This window comes from Scomber japonicus, chromosome 17 (genome assembly GCF_027409825.1).
Source record: "Scomber japonicus isolate fScoJap1 chromosome 17, fScoJap1.pri, whole genome shotgun sequence".
Taxonomy (NCBI): domain Eukaryota; kingdom Metazoa; phylum Chordata; class Actinopteri; order Scombriformes; family Scombridae; genus Scomber; species Scomber japonicus.
Window position 1 is genome coordinate 19,665,059 of NC_070594.1, and position 15,912 is coordinate 19,680,970.

The following is a 15,912-nucleotide window of genomic DNA, read 5'->3' on the forward strand; positions in this document are numbered from 1 at the left end:
TTTAATGACTCTCAAAAATTGAGGCCTTACAGTACTTTTAAAGGTATATAAACTTCCAGTCTAGTTATTGGCAGCTTCCTGACATGTATAAAAAAAACCCAGGACAAAATGCAATAAAAAACAAGGCAGATCTGAGTGTATTTTGTCTGTACACTATTGTTATGTACAAAAGTGTCGGCTAGCAAGGTGCACAGTTATACATCCACTGACTTGGTTTGAGCACCAGTGTGATAGAGAGGAGTGAGTGAAAGAACCTGTAGTGGCATTGTTTATGTGACCCATAACGCCTCAAGTCATCATAGTCTCTTCAGTTTTGCAGTGGTGAAGGCAAAGTAAGTGTGCACTGCTTCTGTATGTGAACTTTGAACTCTCCAAGCAAAGTGCCCTTTAACACCCGTCCCTGTTGGAATCACTTGATTCCAGGCTGGTGTCACAGTGAGTACAAAAAAAAACACACGATACAAATAGAAATGATATAAAAGTCAGAGGAAGGGAAGACCAAAAAAAAGGTGTGTCCTCTCTCCTTCCTCATTCTTTTCTCTTTTTATCTTTCCTCAATGTGACTGGATTGAAAAAGTAAACCCTAAACATTCTTAACGTCAACAAATGTGCAAAAAAAGTGGCGGCAGTGAAAGTCCGAGCATCCCTCTAGGAAACCCCCCCCCCCCTCCTCCTAAGTGTTGTGTGCCGGCATCTGAAGATGAACGTCCTCTGAGATGTTTTGCTTGTGTGTGCACGAGTATGACAGATTTTCAGGCCTATGTATCTGTGCTTAAGTGTATAGGCCTAAGTGTGTGTGAATCTAATTTGTGTTTCAAACAGACTGGGGTGAGGCGGCAGGGGAGGGGTCATCCAGGGTATATGTGAGTGTTTCTGTGTTGTAGCAGTTGTCTGTTAGCGAGTCCTAGCTTGCTCCAGCCTGCGCATCAGCTGCTGCCTGCGGGCCTGGAGCCTGTCCTTCTCCTGCTGGAGCCTCATCTCCTCTGTCTCCAGCGAGCTCACATACTCGGTGGCCTTCTTCAGGATCAGCACCTTTGCCGCCTTCTCGTTGTGTGCCAGTTCTGGCACATGGTCGCGCAGCATCAGGAAGCTGGAGCGCAGGTCGTTGCGGCGCTGGCGCTCCAGGATGTTGTGGTTGCGCCGGCGCTCACTGTCCTCTGAGTCGGAGCTGCCGCGTGGGCTGCAGTCTCCGCTGGCGCTGCGCTTGCTGCGTGCCCCTGATGTACTGGAGACTGAGCTGCAGGATGTGGAGGAAGATGAGGAGGATGAAGAGATGGTTCTGGTGGGAGGTCGTGGAGCATCTGATGTCTTTTGCTTCTTTGGAGGCGGGGTAGGGTCATCGTCTGAAGCATATGGTGAGGGGGCTGCGTAGTTGTGTTGCTGCTGGTGGACTGAGCTCCTCTTCAGGATCAACTCCTGAGGGGCTCGACTGACGAATCGGCTCACCACACCCAAACCTGAGGCCTGGCCCCTCTGCTCTTGGCTCTTGGGATGCACAGAGATAGTGACGGTGCCCGTCGCCATGGGCGATGCTTTGTTTGTGGAGCGTCTTTTCTCTACTGTAACCACATCAATTTCCTCCTCCTCTTCCTCATCTTCGTCCTCATCCTCCTCCTCTTCTTCCTCGTCTTCCTCTTCTTCTTCTTCTTCTTCATCATCATCATCATCGTCGTCGTCTTCCTCTTCTGGGAAAGAAAAAGAGAATGAGAGTGACTTAATTGCTCTGACACAACAAGTATTCCCACTATGTAAATCTGTGGCAGCAGGTGACAGGTATGTACATGTGTGTGTATACATGTGAGTAAGATCAAGAGTGTGTGTGTGGGAGCGAGAGCGTTGCTCAACGCTGTTTGCACAAGCAGAAACCTCTTAATGCTTAGTGTCAGTCACTCCTCAACTAATCTACTCTGCAGGCGATGACACGTTTAGTCTCACTGCTGAGCAGACAGGCTGGATTTTTGCCTTTCATTCAATTTCCCTCCTTCAAAACTTGTCCTAATCTTCTCCGGTGAGACGAGTCAGTTTTAGTCCCATGCCTTCAGCCTATCAGTGCAGCTCCAGTCAGACTGACACTGTGAGATAGCTACAGAGGCATTAAGAACTTCACTTTAACTTTGAACTTTTCTGACCTCTGACGAAGTTAAAAATCTCCCTATTCTCGTTCAGCTGAGCTCCTCATCTTAATACCTACGCAAATCGAACAGAGCTGCTGAGACTTATCATCGACTGGCGCCTTTGAAGATGAGAGGAAGTGGCCAATCATGAGGCAGAGAGTGTAAGGCCCAGTTAAAATGCCTTTGTGATAATAGCTCTCATTATCAGCTCAGGAGCATCTGAAGAGTGTGGCATTTTACAGCTTACAGTAACCCACTTCAGACACCGCTGCACCAGGATGCTGTCTCAACACACACACACACACACACACACACAGATCCCACACACAAACGGAGCACATACACACACAGTCTGGCACTGCCATCAAAACAAAGCCAGGCACAGCTGGGTGGATGAGGGGGCGTGGCTGGCTATGCCACATGTGAGGCTGGGATTTAGCTGTTTGGTGTTTTGCTCAGAATGGAACAGCTCATTTACTGGAGCTGGGAGGAGTATAAATAGAATAGCACACAAAATCCCCATCTGGGTAGATAAAATATTAGCCTAAAGTTGGAAATAAATAATTATTTTTTGGGTAGTTTATAAGAGCACAAAATCCAAGTGTTTCCAATACCAGAACCTTCCATCTATACAGCTTATTTTGAAGTAATGTAATGCAGGGGGTCACTTGCTCCCATGCATTGCCTTTTCAACAGGAAAAGGATAAACCCACATTGTTGCCTTTTGAAAACTGTCTTATTGAAAGTGAGAAAAACGCGTGAAATACAAAGAAAGACGCGTATTAACGCTGCGAGCGGCGGAAGAGCATTGGCGGGGTACTGTGCGCAGGGTGGTGGGGCGGCAGGCGATCGGATCACCACACTTTAAGCCTCGGAGCTGGAGCGGCGCCAGGGAGACAGCTGTCGAGATGGAGCGCTTGTTCAAAGCTGTCACCCCCCTAAAAGAAGCAGCCAGGGCCCTCCTCCGTCCTCTTTCTTTTGCAGTGGAGGAGGTGTTTGGCAAGGCAGGCTGAGCAATAGCCTCTGTGCCAAGCTGGGGGCCTTTGTACTACTGTTTCACAGCGAAAACACGCTGATAATGACTCGTGAGTGTTTGTTTAGGGAACTCGTAGGCAATGATAGGTGGGAGATGAAATCTTAGGGCGATTAAACACACACACAACTCATTTTCCAATCTACTACTTCCTACATCACTCCTAAAAAGAATGAGCAACACTGGAGTGTGTCACTCTGTATTCATGAGTGTGTGGTTTTGTTGTAGGCTGCCCTTTCATATGCACATTATACACTGTAACTCATGTTCTCATTCTTGGGGCTAAATTTGTTAAACATCTGATCTCAAGGAGGCAGTTTGTACAGACTGTCAAAAATAAGTGCCAATTTCTCACCCACTGTGCGCAAATTGTCCCTTAATCTATGCGTAATGAAAGCTTTCACAGCATCGTGAACCAGACACTTTATCAGCTCATCACATTATTGGACACCGTTTCATCTTTCTCCTCCTACAACCTGGTCCTGGTGCAGTCAGGTGGTGGTGTCTTTTTGTTTTGCTCAGATGCCAACTGAGTTCAAGGCACACAATTCCCCATTTTACTGCCATCTGCCGGATGAGAGCCTGCTGATTACATAAACCCCCGTTCACTATGTCACTACTCCACTGTGTGTGTATGTGTGTTGGTGTATGTGCGTGGAATGTAACGAGGTAATCCGATTCTGGGCCAGTCATATGAACAAGCTCCAGTCACTCCAGTTGGGAGGGGTACCGGGCTTAAAATAATAATAATCATCATCATGTTATATTTAAGTGTTGGATGTTTTCTCGGCATCACGGTTTACAAAAAAAAAAGAAAAGAAAAAAAAAAGAAAACAAAGACATTTGTTGACATATTTTCTTACCAGAGTCACTGGGAGCGCTTCCGTGGGTTGTGGATGTGTTAACGGTCATAGATGAGTCCCTGCTGCCGTTCTTTTTGTTGACAGGGAAGGGAAACACTACTGCGGGGTCCACGCACTCTGACACTGAGCTGCGGCTCACCACCTCCTGTGCCTTGACGTTCATGTTCCTGCCGCCTGCTGTGGCAGTGGAAATAGCCTTGCCGAGTTTCTCCGTGACCACCCGCTCCAGCTTTTCCCTGGCGGAGAACCCACTCCACATACAGTCCTGTATAATGATGCTGTTGGGGTTAGTATCCAAAGCAGAGCCGAACAGGTCCCCATCGTCAGATGCCCCCCAGATATCGTCCTCTGGCAGGAGCAGAAGCTCGGAAGCCCAGTCCAGAGGGTCCCCCAAGCCGAAGCCCAGAGGGTCTGCTTCCGCTGAAGCAGTCGCCGGCTCCCCCGGTAGCGCGGCTCGGCTCGGGGAGAGGGGCGGAGTGGGCAACAACTCGAATTTCTTCCAGATGTCCTCCCCCGGTGGCGCAGAGTCGGGACCACAGAAGTAGAAGTCGTCCTCATCCGGGTAGAAACACGGTTGTAAGGAGTCAAACTCCAAATCCGAGTTTTTACTTATGATCGCCGGCATTCTATCCCACAATCGAAAAACCTGTGAGGGAACAAAAGATACTTTAGTCTCCAAAAAGAGAAATCGCGTCTCTTCCCGTCCCCCTCTCATCACACCTGAAAACTACGCCGTAGAAAAAAAGCATGAGTCAAAGCCCACACACAGACACACAGTCTGCTCTACTAAATTCCACACTCACTCCTCTGTGGGGTTTAAAAACCACACAAATCACACAGGAGAAGGTGCGTAAATGGAACCGTGAAGCACAAACTGTGCAAAGCGACGCATCGGCTCACTACTCACCAAGCACACAAAAATGTGACTAAGACAAAAAAAACTTGTTTACAATGAAATCCCAATGATAAATATAATGACAACAAACACGTCATTAAGAGGCTGTGTTTTGTATGAAGAACATGAGAACATAATGATAAACACGTATGTTTGACCATTGAAAAGAAAAGATGCTCACCTTGTCCTGACTTGGGATGTTAATGTGCGAACCAATTTGTCTCGTATCTCGTAGTCAGTAATACAGACACCAGATTTTGAAGCAGTCATCTACTTTGGGAGCACAGACAGCCCTCTAACACACATTGTGGCTGGCTGCAGAGTGTTATACACTCAGTTCTTCGGGAGGAAAGTAGACTCCTCCCTCCCAGGCTGGGGGTGGTACAGTCGGGCTTTTGGGTTTGATGCGGCGCGGGAGACAGGCTGGCTGAGAGCTCTTTTTCAAGGTGAATCGAGAAATAGCCCAAACATTGAAAGCAATAACGAAAGCATAGTGGCAAGAAAGATCATAAAAGAAAGGAAGATAAGACAAAGAAAGAAATGAAGAAAGACTGAATGGATAAAGAGAGAAAGTAAGAAAGAAAGATTGTATTTTATGGATAGCCTAAGGCAAAATGTCTTTTCTTTCTCTCCATCTCTCCACTGGAATGACAAACCCCGGAATGAAGCTATGAAGCAGTCCAACTCACGCCAGAGGCTGTTAGTGATGTTTTGCATAGATTGCTCAAGGGCACTACAGCAGGCTGGATGCTGTTCCTGATTCCTGACTGAGTGTGTGTGTGTGTGTGTGTGTGTGTGTGTGTGTGTGTGTGTGTGTGTGTGTGTGTGTGTGTGTGGGATGGGGTTAAGTAATAACATAGATATGAAATTCATAATTACACTTGCTTATTATTCATATACATGTGGATGTCATTAATATAAAATGTCCCGTAGTGATGTATCCCTACACACATCCCTTCTGCCCTTCTCTTGCTCCCCTGTAGAGCTCTAAATATCATTTCTCTTTTGTTTGAGGGCCACCAGCATCCCTGGATGAAATGCGCAGTAAAAGGCTCTGTGCGCCCTCACATGGACGCTCATAAAACAGCAGCACATACGCGCAAAATCAGCTGAACTGACAGAGCCAGCCAGACAAAGACAGAAAAACACAGTCGGGGTTTTTTTTCTACTCTGGAAGAATGAAGAGGGAATAAATGCCACTTGGAGAAGAAAAAAAAACAAGAAACTTCTCCTGCGCTGTGAGGAGCAAAATATCCACAGACAATAGGTTGTATGTGACCGAGGAGTTTTCAGCTGTCTCTAGGATAAGATAGAATCCGAGAGAAGCATGTTACGTAACCGCAAGCGGTGGTGGTTGTAGCCTGGAGTCATTCCCATTCCCTTTTCTAATGACAGCTTAGGAGGAATGGCGCATCTGTAATTATGCACACAGGCACAGGCGCACACACAGTCCCCGATACGGAGGAAAACGTTTACGAAACGGATTCTACTCAGCTGTGAGGAGGAAGAATGACTTATGCCACTTTATCAGTCACACAATGGAAGACAATAAAACCAGAATTTCATATGTAGGTGCATTTGTAATACAAATAATAAAAACATTGTTTGTAGGTTTATTTCAAAAGTACATATTATTACATTTTATTCAAAAAGTTGTAAATTAATTAATACCAAACTAATATCACAAAAGATCTAATGATATGAATTTGGTAACAATGCAATATAATGCCAGACACACAATTTTCAGTTCCTGCATGTAGAAATAATGAGCTTTTTTTTTCTTGGTGGGGTAGAGTTCAAACGACCACAGTCAGTGAAAAGTGAGAATCTGCAGCTGTTTTGTCCTCAGAGTAGGAATAGCAGGGAGTTTCCTGGGACTGGCTCCTCAGCTCCCAGGAACTATAGAGATGGTTTGGGAATCAAAAACTCCCCACAGGCTCTCATCCGTTCTTTTACTTTGCTTAAACTGCTGCTCAGCTCTTACCCTCCAGCAGCACCAGCAGCAGCAGGAACTGTAACAGCAGCTTCCTCTGTGAAATAGCACAGAGAGTGGGAGTGAGAACAGAAGGGAAAGTTGTTGTTTTGGGGGGGGATTTTTTTTTTTTTTTTTTTTTTCGTCCAGTGCATATCAGGGTGAGGACCGGAAGCTGTACACTGCTGCTGCTGCTTGTTTTGTATGGAGAGGCAGAGTAAACACTTAAGGAAACAAACAGATTGATGGAAAAAAAACTCAAACTTGCTGAAAGTGGGTGCACTCAGGACACATGGAATACATAAATGGATACGATCATTATGTCTAATTATAGTTGATTTATATTAATATAACTCCAGTTCTTATGACCCCATCGAGCTTCACATGCAAGAAAAGAAAACAACATGCTCCCCTGTTGTCTATAATTAATTAGAGTCATATTATTATTGCTCTATATACTAATGTAATATCCTTCTTCTTGTTAAAAGAGACCCCTAACCTTAATAGCACTGAGGCGCATGTGAAAAATAGATGCAAAAAAGAAAGACAGGTTTGTCAGAAGTGGAACAATGCTGGTGTCTTTGCTTGTTGTTTTTATGACAATCATGGCATGCCCAGTCTCCCTCCCAACCATTCACCACTGGATTGGGACATGGATGGTTAAGCAATTAGGCCAGTTATGATAAAAGATTCATAAGTCACCCTGGTGGACGGTGCAAGGATGAGCATGTTTTTATGAGTAAAATGTGCTGCAGTGACATCGCGACAGACAGTGTTAGGTCAGACAGCACGTGCTTCATATCAATATTTGAATTGTTTGTGTATGTGCGTGTGTATGTGTGTATATGTGGGTGTGTGCGTTTTTTTTTTATTGATGCCACAGTTTTGTTTTCGGTGTAAACCTAGTCAGTGATGCAGTTGACCTGAATAAATACAGAAGCATACACAGTCATCTCTTCATGTCACTTCAACCATGATGTGGCAAATATTCAGCATGAGTACATCATGCTTGATACTGACTCTCTCCTCTCTGGAAATGGATTTCGGTCTCATATGACTATGTATTACAGGACACTAAGATAACAAATACATATGTATGAAGACATTTTAAAACATAACTTATTTATATATATATATATAGGTCAGTACCCTTTATGTTTTGTATCATCAGGTCATATAACATATCAATGCAGAACTTAATTCCTACTGAACTTCAAGACATTCTACAGAAGTTTTGTTGACAGTTTTTACAAGGACACAAGGACCTTTATTGTCATCACAACAATTACATTCATACTTTTCAGTGCAATGCTATATCATGACATGAAATTGCATCTCCTGGGGCTTTGGTGAGAAAGTAGTGTAATAGTAAATAAGTATTTAAATTCAAGAAAACATTACATTTAAGAAGAATTTAGGTAAGACAAAGATTATAATGTGTAAGATTGAGTTGGTGTTTGTGTGTAATCAGAAATGTTCTTGACACTCATTCATTCATTTTTTCTCTTAACGTAATAGCTTGTTTGTCATCCTGATGTTTAATGTGTTTTAAAGTGTCCGCATCATCTCAAGTTAGTGAAAAAACTACTCCAATGTAAGTAGGGTCAAATGTTTTACTACATGAGGGGGCTAAAAAAGGACACAGGAACAACAGGAGCAGCTTGATAAGCAGCCAGTGGTTTTGTCCAGCAGCTCAGAGCAGGACACAGGACTCACTCAGTCTGTGTAAAGCATTAAGTCTCTTCTTCTTTAATCATGTCAAGTCAAATTCCAGAGTGGCATCTTCTCCTCAAACAAACCCACTCCAACAAGAGGCCATGTTTGTCCATGATCCAGATCATTACATTTCAGCTTTCAGTGAAATCTTCAACCTCAATGCAATGGAGCCTACACCCCTAACCCGTGCCCTCCCCTGCACCATTCCCCTATACCCCACCCCCTTCACCTTCACCTAACCCCAAACTAAACCAAGTGTTAACTTTATCCCTAAAGCCACTTAACAGCAGTCCAGTCACACATCAGTTTCAGTCTGCTACCTCGGTCCTACTTTAACACCTCCTGTCAACTTTTCTTGAGGTCTTGGCATTTGCTTGTGTCCTTTATACTTACATAAGAGTGGTATACACACTTTTCATATATAGTACACTGCCACAAATTTCATATATAACTTTTCTAATATCAGTTAGAATTTGTGGATATAGTAGTGTAGTTGATTGTAGTGGTTTAGTGTCTTGCTTCTATACTTGGTGTGTAGAGTTTGACTGCACATGAGCCTCAGATGATGAATCAGTAAAAAAAGAAGTTACTTATTTTTCTATGTTGGTCCCAGAGATGACTTTATTGAGATTTTGCAACAGACTTGGCCTGTAGGGAAAAGCAGGAGCGAGTCACAACAAAGACCTTAGGAATTTGTTTGAGCTCTTAATGTCGGTTCTTCAGTGAAAATCACCAGCAAAACATTTTGCAACATTAATTGTGCTATTTTGAATATAAACCATGACAAATATGCTTGGAGCAAAAAAAAAAGTTTATTTTCCCATGTCTATTTTTGGGGGAAATTTTCCCATCAAGTCTATTTTGGGTAGAATAAACTTGTCGAGGAAGCTTTTTGGCCTTTTAGAGCTTGCACATTTGATTGATATTGAATTTTAGAGTGCCAGAAGTGTGCCTGTGTGAAGGAAATGGATTCAGTCTTGTTAGATCTTGCCCTCAAACTCTGTCTAAGTATGCTTAAAAATCTACCTATACAATTAAACCGGCACATCAGATGATTCATGGGGCATATAAACATCACTTTTTCCTCTTGAGTAATGCTTCTGAATATTACTGCCAGGATCTCTGTTGAAATCTATTCCACCCAGGTTAATCCTTCCTTTGTCGCAATAACAAATGTGTTTGGAGACAGTTGAAAATGGATATAAATGCATATTACTCTTGGGAAATATGTCTCCATAATAGAATATATTACAGTAATGTAGGTCTAATTTACTTTGCAAAAGCTAATTTACATGAACATATTTCACCATGGACATCACCTAGATCTTTGTATCATCATAACCTCATATATATGATATCTCAGTGTGAGACAGTTTTTAGTTGGCCATTGAGGAAGTACCAGACTCATTAACTGGAAGAAATGCAGTTACCTAACAGTGGACAAGGTAAAGTGAAGAGTGCGTTAACATATTTCATGCAGACGGTAAGCAGGCATCCACACAGTGTGGGAGCTTTCATAGAGATGGAAAGTGATATGCACATCTTTCATTGTTTTGCTAAAGTGAAAGTGTAGATAAGAAAACAGTTATATGGTATGACGTATTCTGACATAACATAAGCTTTAGTTTTTTTTTCTGTGCATGCTTTTTTAATAGATTTATTTGGTGTGCCCCATGTTAGTGATTTCTGTTTATTTATTCATTGAATTGATCAACCCTCACCAGTTCCCATTCGAGTGTAAAATGGGAGGTAATTGTGCATCACTGTTATTTCATGGATCACATTACCAGTTATGGATCAAGTCGTGACCATGAATCAATGAGCTTGGCCCTGAAGGTGAACATCATTAGGAGGCCTGACGATCAACTGAAAATCAATATCAGTGATGGATTCACGGAATGAGCACCAGCAACATGATCCAGTAGTTCTGGTGGCAGTGAAAGAGAAAGCTCCTCCACCACTGTTGTTGTTACAGAGTCCATTGCACACTGTTTTACCATGAAATACCCCCCCAGTCCACACTGCACCACCCATTTTCAAAAAACCTCTCCTGACTCACCCTGGGAGAAACATTTACCTCGACCGTTTAAAGTGTCGCACGTAAATTCAGTTTTGCCTTGACAGCTTTACAGGCCTATTGTTGCTCTTTGTAAAAAAAATGGAGGCTTTGGTGAGTTTGTGGGGTTGTGAATCAGGGGAAGGAAGCCTTATTTGACTGATGTTGATGTGGGGGTCAGTCAAACAGACAGCACAGCCACAGCTTGTTAAATGAGCACAGGTCCAATAAGCAAAAACATGCTTAAATGATCAACAGTGTATCTGTCTATTCATCTATCCATCCATTTCTTAATATACTTTATTTATCTGTCCATGCCTATCATACCATTTAAGTCAGTCAACATATTCTCATATCATTGTATATGACATCCTATGAATTGGCCCTATTCATGACATTAAAGTTACTATGTGGAGTTTTCTTGTAAACAAAGAAAAGTTATGGTCACCTTTGTCCGCTTTAGTAAAATACATTTTGTGTATCCTTGAAATCCAACATGTTTAGGATGTTTCCCTCTTTATAACACAGCTTTTGTAAAGTAATTTAAAAATATTTTTAAATCTTGCATTGTTTACATTTAAGCTTATTTCGAATTACTTTGCATCGCCGAGTGCAGGCATAGAAGAAACCAAATTTAGACATATAGAAACTGTAAATCATGTAAATATATTCCAGTGCAGCCCCAGAATATAGCATGAAATGTCTACTTTAATTAAAGGTATGATGAAAGCTTAAGTCATGGTTTCATACATTTAAAAATCACCACCATCCCAGAGCACCTTGGTAGATGAGTGGTTACTACACATGCCACATAATGGCAGCGTCCTTGGTTAGGTTCCGGCCAGGGACCTATGCTGTAGGTCATTCCCCTCTCTCACTCTCTCCCTGTTTCCTGTCAGACTCTATGCCAAGTACTATGAAATAAAGGCTAAAAATGCCCCCCCCCACCAAAAAAAAGTTAAAACATTGCTTTAGTATTTGTGCAAATCCTACAAATAGTGGACTTCCACTTGCAAACAAATGAATGCAACGTTTTTGCAACAACAACAACAACAGACTCACTCTCACTACATCTGATTATTTCCACAAAGACTCTGTAAATACATTAACGGATGTTGTGTTGAAAGGTGACCAAAAAAAAAAAAGTACAAATGCTAAAAGTGACACATCCGTTTCACGACCTCCTCCGACGGGTTAGTGCAGCTGCTGGTTAGTTTTGATAAAAGGACAGATAACAGACAACACATAATGCGTTTTATATAATCATAACATTACTGGTGCGATCACTGACTTGAGATAGGGTGAGTCAATGTGGGTTTGAGGGGAAGAAAAGAAGTGAGATAGCGCAACGCTAAGTGACTTGTTTATTGTGATGAACACTGATAGAGACTGAGATACCCAAAGTCTTTGTTTGGATTTGTCCTCACCCCACACACAAGCTCATGAGAACACATGCAAGTACTGTATGTTCCTAAACATCAACTGCATGTGTAAGAACAGGTATTTCATTCTTTCACTTCCTCTGATTTTTCATATACACATAACCCACAGAAACCAAACAAGCCGTTGGCACCAGTGAACCCTGTGAAGCCCTCCTGGAGGTCAATGAGCTCTTTTTAGCATTCCCCTCCTCCTTCCTCTACCCGTCTTTATCTCTCTGCATTTGTTTTGATCCTCAGGGGTCATTAGCCAGACTAAATGTTTGTCTGCTCACAAAGGGAGATGGTTAATATGTTTCAACGCATCCATTTGTCAGCTCTCTTGTCTCTGGCCGCACAGTGTGTGAAAGGGGAGCTCAGTGTCTAAACTGGCATTTCAAGACTTACAAGCATTTCAACACCTTCGGCAGGAGAGGCCTTCAGTGGGTTGGGTTCCCAGCTTCTTGGTCGATATATCACTCCTGACATCATCAATGTGCAGTTTGGAGGAGAACTAAAATGGAACGTTTCACTTCCTCCTAACATGCTACGTCTTGTCAGTTCACGCTAATCAGATTAGAGTGACTTACGAGAATTAGGAAAGGGGTCAGAGAAGAGAAGTTCATTCAATGCAACAACAGTTATTATTTGCTTGAGAGGTGAGAAGGAGGAAACCAAGGCTATAAATTTGAGGTGAATGTTTGTGTTGACAGGAAGTGGTGTTGTTGGCACTGTTTTAATGATATCACTGGTGATTTGCTGAATCCTGGCCAAAACAGGAAGTCAGTCGTCCAGAAAAATAGCCGCCCCAACTGCGTTTAGCTATCAGTGGGCAAAGAATCCATTTGTCTCTGTGATGAGTGACTCTTTCCTCCTGTGCTGGACCCCCTTGTGGTATTTAGAGCTCTAGGTTCCTCTCATAATTTTAGCCCTTATGATGTGCCATGTCTGTTGACACCACATACATGACCCAAATGTCTTTTGTATGGTGTGTTGTTGTGCATGCCTGTATGTCTAAGGTGTCTAAATATATGATGTGGTACAGCTGTATTGTTGTAGTAGTAATGCTACTATTAGTCATAGTAGTAGTGGTAGCACTAGAGTTAGTTTTATTACAAGAGGTATAAGTATTTCTGAGTATTAGGTGAAGGTATGTATGTATATGTATATATATATTATATATGTATATGTGTGTGTGTGTGTGTGTGTGTGTGTGTATAAAGCTAAACAAATGAATGAATAATAAACCTATAGAATAGAGATTGAAAGATAAAGTGTGATATGCATAAAATAAACATAAACTAATACACAGAATGTACACTATAAATAAATGCAGATATGACTGTGGATTTTTACATGATTATAAAAATATATATGTAAATGTGGAGTTATATACAAGTTTTGCACTGCTTGTGCTGTCTAGTTAACTATTAGCCTCTATGTACATAGTTTTTATATGGTGCCATGGTTTTGTTTTGTACTAGCAGCTAGTACCCCATTTATAGTAATGACTGGGGTAGATTTTCAGGGATCCAAAAGAAAGTGATTTCATGAGCAGGAAAAGACACAACAAATAGTCCTCTGTGTGTGCGTTTGTGTGTGCATGTGTACGTGCATGTGTGCATACATACCTGCGTCGACTCACCTTGAAGTAATTTCTGGCAACCTTGTATGGAAAGAACAATAAGTATATTGATGACATGGCACCTCAAATGTGTCACCTGCTCTTTTTGCAGGTTGAGGCAGGTAAACAAAAAACTGAAACAGTGAAGTCATCAAACATAACATACACACATTTAATACATGTGCATAATTGGACAAAAAAAGAGAGTTGCCAGCCACAGCGGCTGGTTGCATGATTACCTGAATTAATGAGTTGTGTCTAATGTTTGTAATAAAATTGTATGGGGATGTCTGGTTTGGTCTGTCCGTTCAGGAGCAGCAGCGCATACTTATGCATGCACCAATTATGTGTGTAAGTTTTTAAACGACTCGCTGTTAAAAGGCAGTTATGTCCTAATGATATGTAAATGACTGCGGGAGGTGGTCTCTCATTCACTCAATGGGATGCCTCTCCACCTTTGAAGTCTTGATTTTGGGGGTCCAGGGGTTGTCATAGTGATGCTGTCTCGTCCCCCTGACCGTCTCTGGAGAATTGGCTTTGATTGGAGTATTGACAGGCATGTGGCAGCCTCCTTCCCTCTCTCCTCTTCTCCCTCCCTCTCTCCCTCTCTCTCTCTCGTTCTCCCATGAGAGTTTTCACAAGAAAGCTCTAAGAAATCAGACAGCCTGCCACATCAAGTACAACACTAGAAAAGTATTGTTCTAAGCAAGAAATGTCAAGTCCCAGTGGCATCAAACATCCAGATTAAAGCAGATCTGTGGTGTGACAACTTATGCAAAGTACTTTATATTTAGACACTTTGTTTTTGAAGGTGTATTTTGATGTTTATGGAGGTCAAGCTGAAAGCCTGGGATATAAATAACTCATGCAAGGTACAAGAACAGAGTTATTAGTATGTAGCTCACAGTTGCACATTAGTCTGGGTCTGTGTGTGCTGGTATGTACGTGTGCAGTTAGTGACTTTGATCGTCACCGCAAAGGACAGTGGGCATTGGGTTCAGTCTGACCACCAACAAGGTAATCTGCCAGACGTACCACGCCGCTCCATCTGTTCAGGCTGGGAGTGTGTGTGTGTGTGTGTGTGTGTGTGTAAGTGTGTGAAGCAATCACAGCCATGTCACCTACCAGAGTCTGAAGCGCACATCACCCACCTTGCTGCAAGACACGTGGATAACGTGCACAGAATTAGTAAAAAAAAGAGAGCAAGAATAGACTTAGAGTTGGGGAAGAGTAAGGGGAGGGGGGGCATACTCTGACCACAGGGACACAGTGTTCCGATAGCCACCCTTGGCCCAGCAGATCGCCCTGTCTTGTCATCATTGATCATGCTTAGCTGTCAATTGATGTGAATCTATTAGAATGTGGATGGATTCCTGACAGGCACCAGTAGCCTTCAGGCCTGTGACCTTTGTGCCCTTCACAAGGTCAACACCCCCTCTCCCAAAAAAAAAAAAACACAATTCCTTTGCAGGCCTCTCCCCTCCCACCCTCTCCTCTCAAGACCTCCATCATGTGGTCCTCTAATCAATTAAGCCGCATCTTACATTCCTCTTGTGTGAGGTCACGCCAACGTTTCCTCCGGGGGTTTCTCTCTTGAATGACTGCTGCCCTCCTCCCTCTTCCTCCGCACACCCAAATGTCTGCACCCCCTCTTTTCAGTGCAAGCATGTGGTATTTGATTAACAAGCTTTGATTTATTCTTCTGCTCTGCTATGACTGAAAGCATTTGGAATTTGTCTCCAATTGCGCCAGACCCAAGTAGCGGCAAAATGCGGCCATCTGCAGCAGACTGTACCTGGTCTCAGGATGAATGGGCTGAGCAAAGCAGCAAAGGCCATCATCTGCTTTTTCTAAGTTTTGACCTTCCATTGACTCTCTAAGCTGCTATTTTACATATGATTTCAAGAAATGCTGCCTGATGCTGACTTATGATTACATTTGATCTCAGGGGTGTAATGGTTATATGATACATTTTTCAAAAAGCCCAATTCTTCATTTTATAAACAACACTTTAAAACAGTGTATAGCCAAATGCTATGTAGTCTGGTCAAGTATTTTTTTTTCTCTCTATTGTTTAAACATTTCAGTATTAGATGCAAACTTTTAGAAACAATCCAAAACTTTCAACATATAACTTTTTACACTGAAATATACACCTCAATAGAAATAACACCCATCAGACAATACCACACCTCTCACTATACATCCAGCACCAACGTTC

At 42.6% G+C, this 15,912-nt stretch overlaps 1 protein-coding gene across 6 annotated transcripts; it reads right to left on the minus strand.

Annotated features, from left to right (window-relative positions):
• Nucleotides 1-683: 683 nt before the first annotated feature.
• On the minus strand, nt 684-4,647 carry mycn (MYCN proto-oncogene, bHLH transcription factor). 6 transcript variants are annotated; one of them, XM_053337000.1, is made up of 2 exons: nt 4,011-4,647; nt 684-1,685 (listed from the first exon to the last, which is right to left on the minus strand). In XM_053337000.1, exons 1-2 carry the CDS (start codon nt 4,633-4,635, stop codon nt 895-897), a joined length of 1,416 nt encoding a protein of 471 aa, XP_053192975.1. In that variant the 5' UTR covers nt 4,636-4,647; the 3' UTR covers nt 684-894. The 6 variants fall into 6 exon arrangements, with proteins under 6 accessions (XP_053192975.1, XP_053192971.1, XP_053192974.1 ...); XM_053336996.1 differs by having other exon boundaries at nt 684-1,676; nt 4,020-4,635; XM_053336999.1 differs by having other exon boundaries at nt 684-1,628; nt 4,011-4,635.
• Between the last annotated feature and the right edge of the window lie 11,265 nt (nt 4,648-15,912).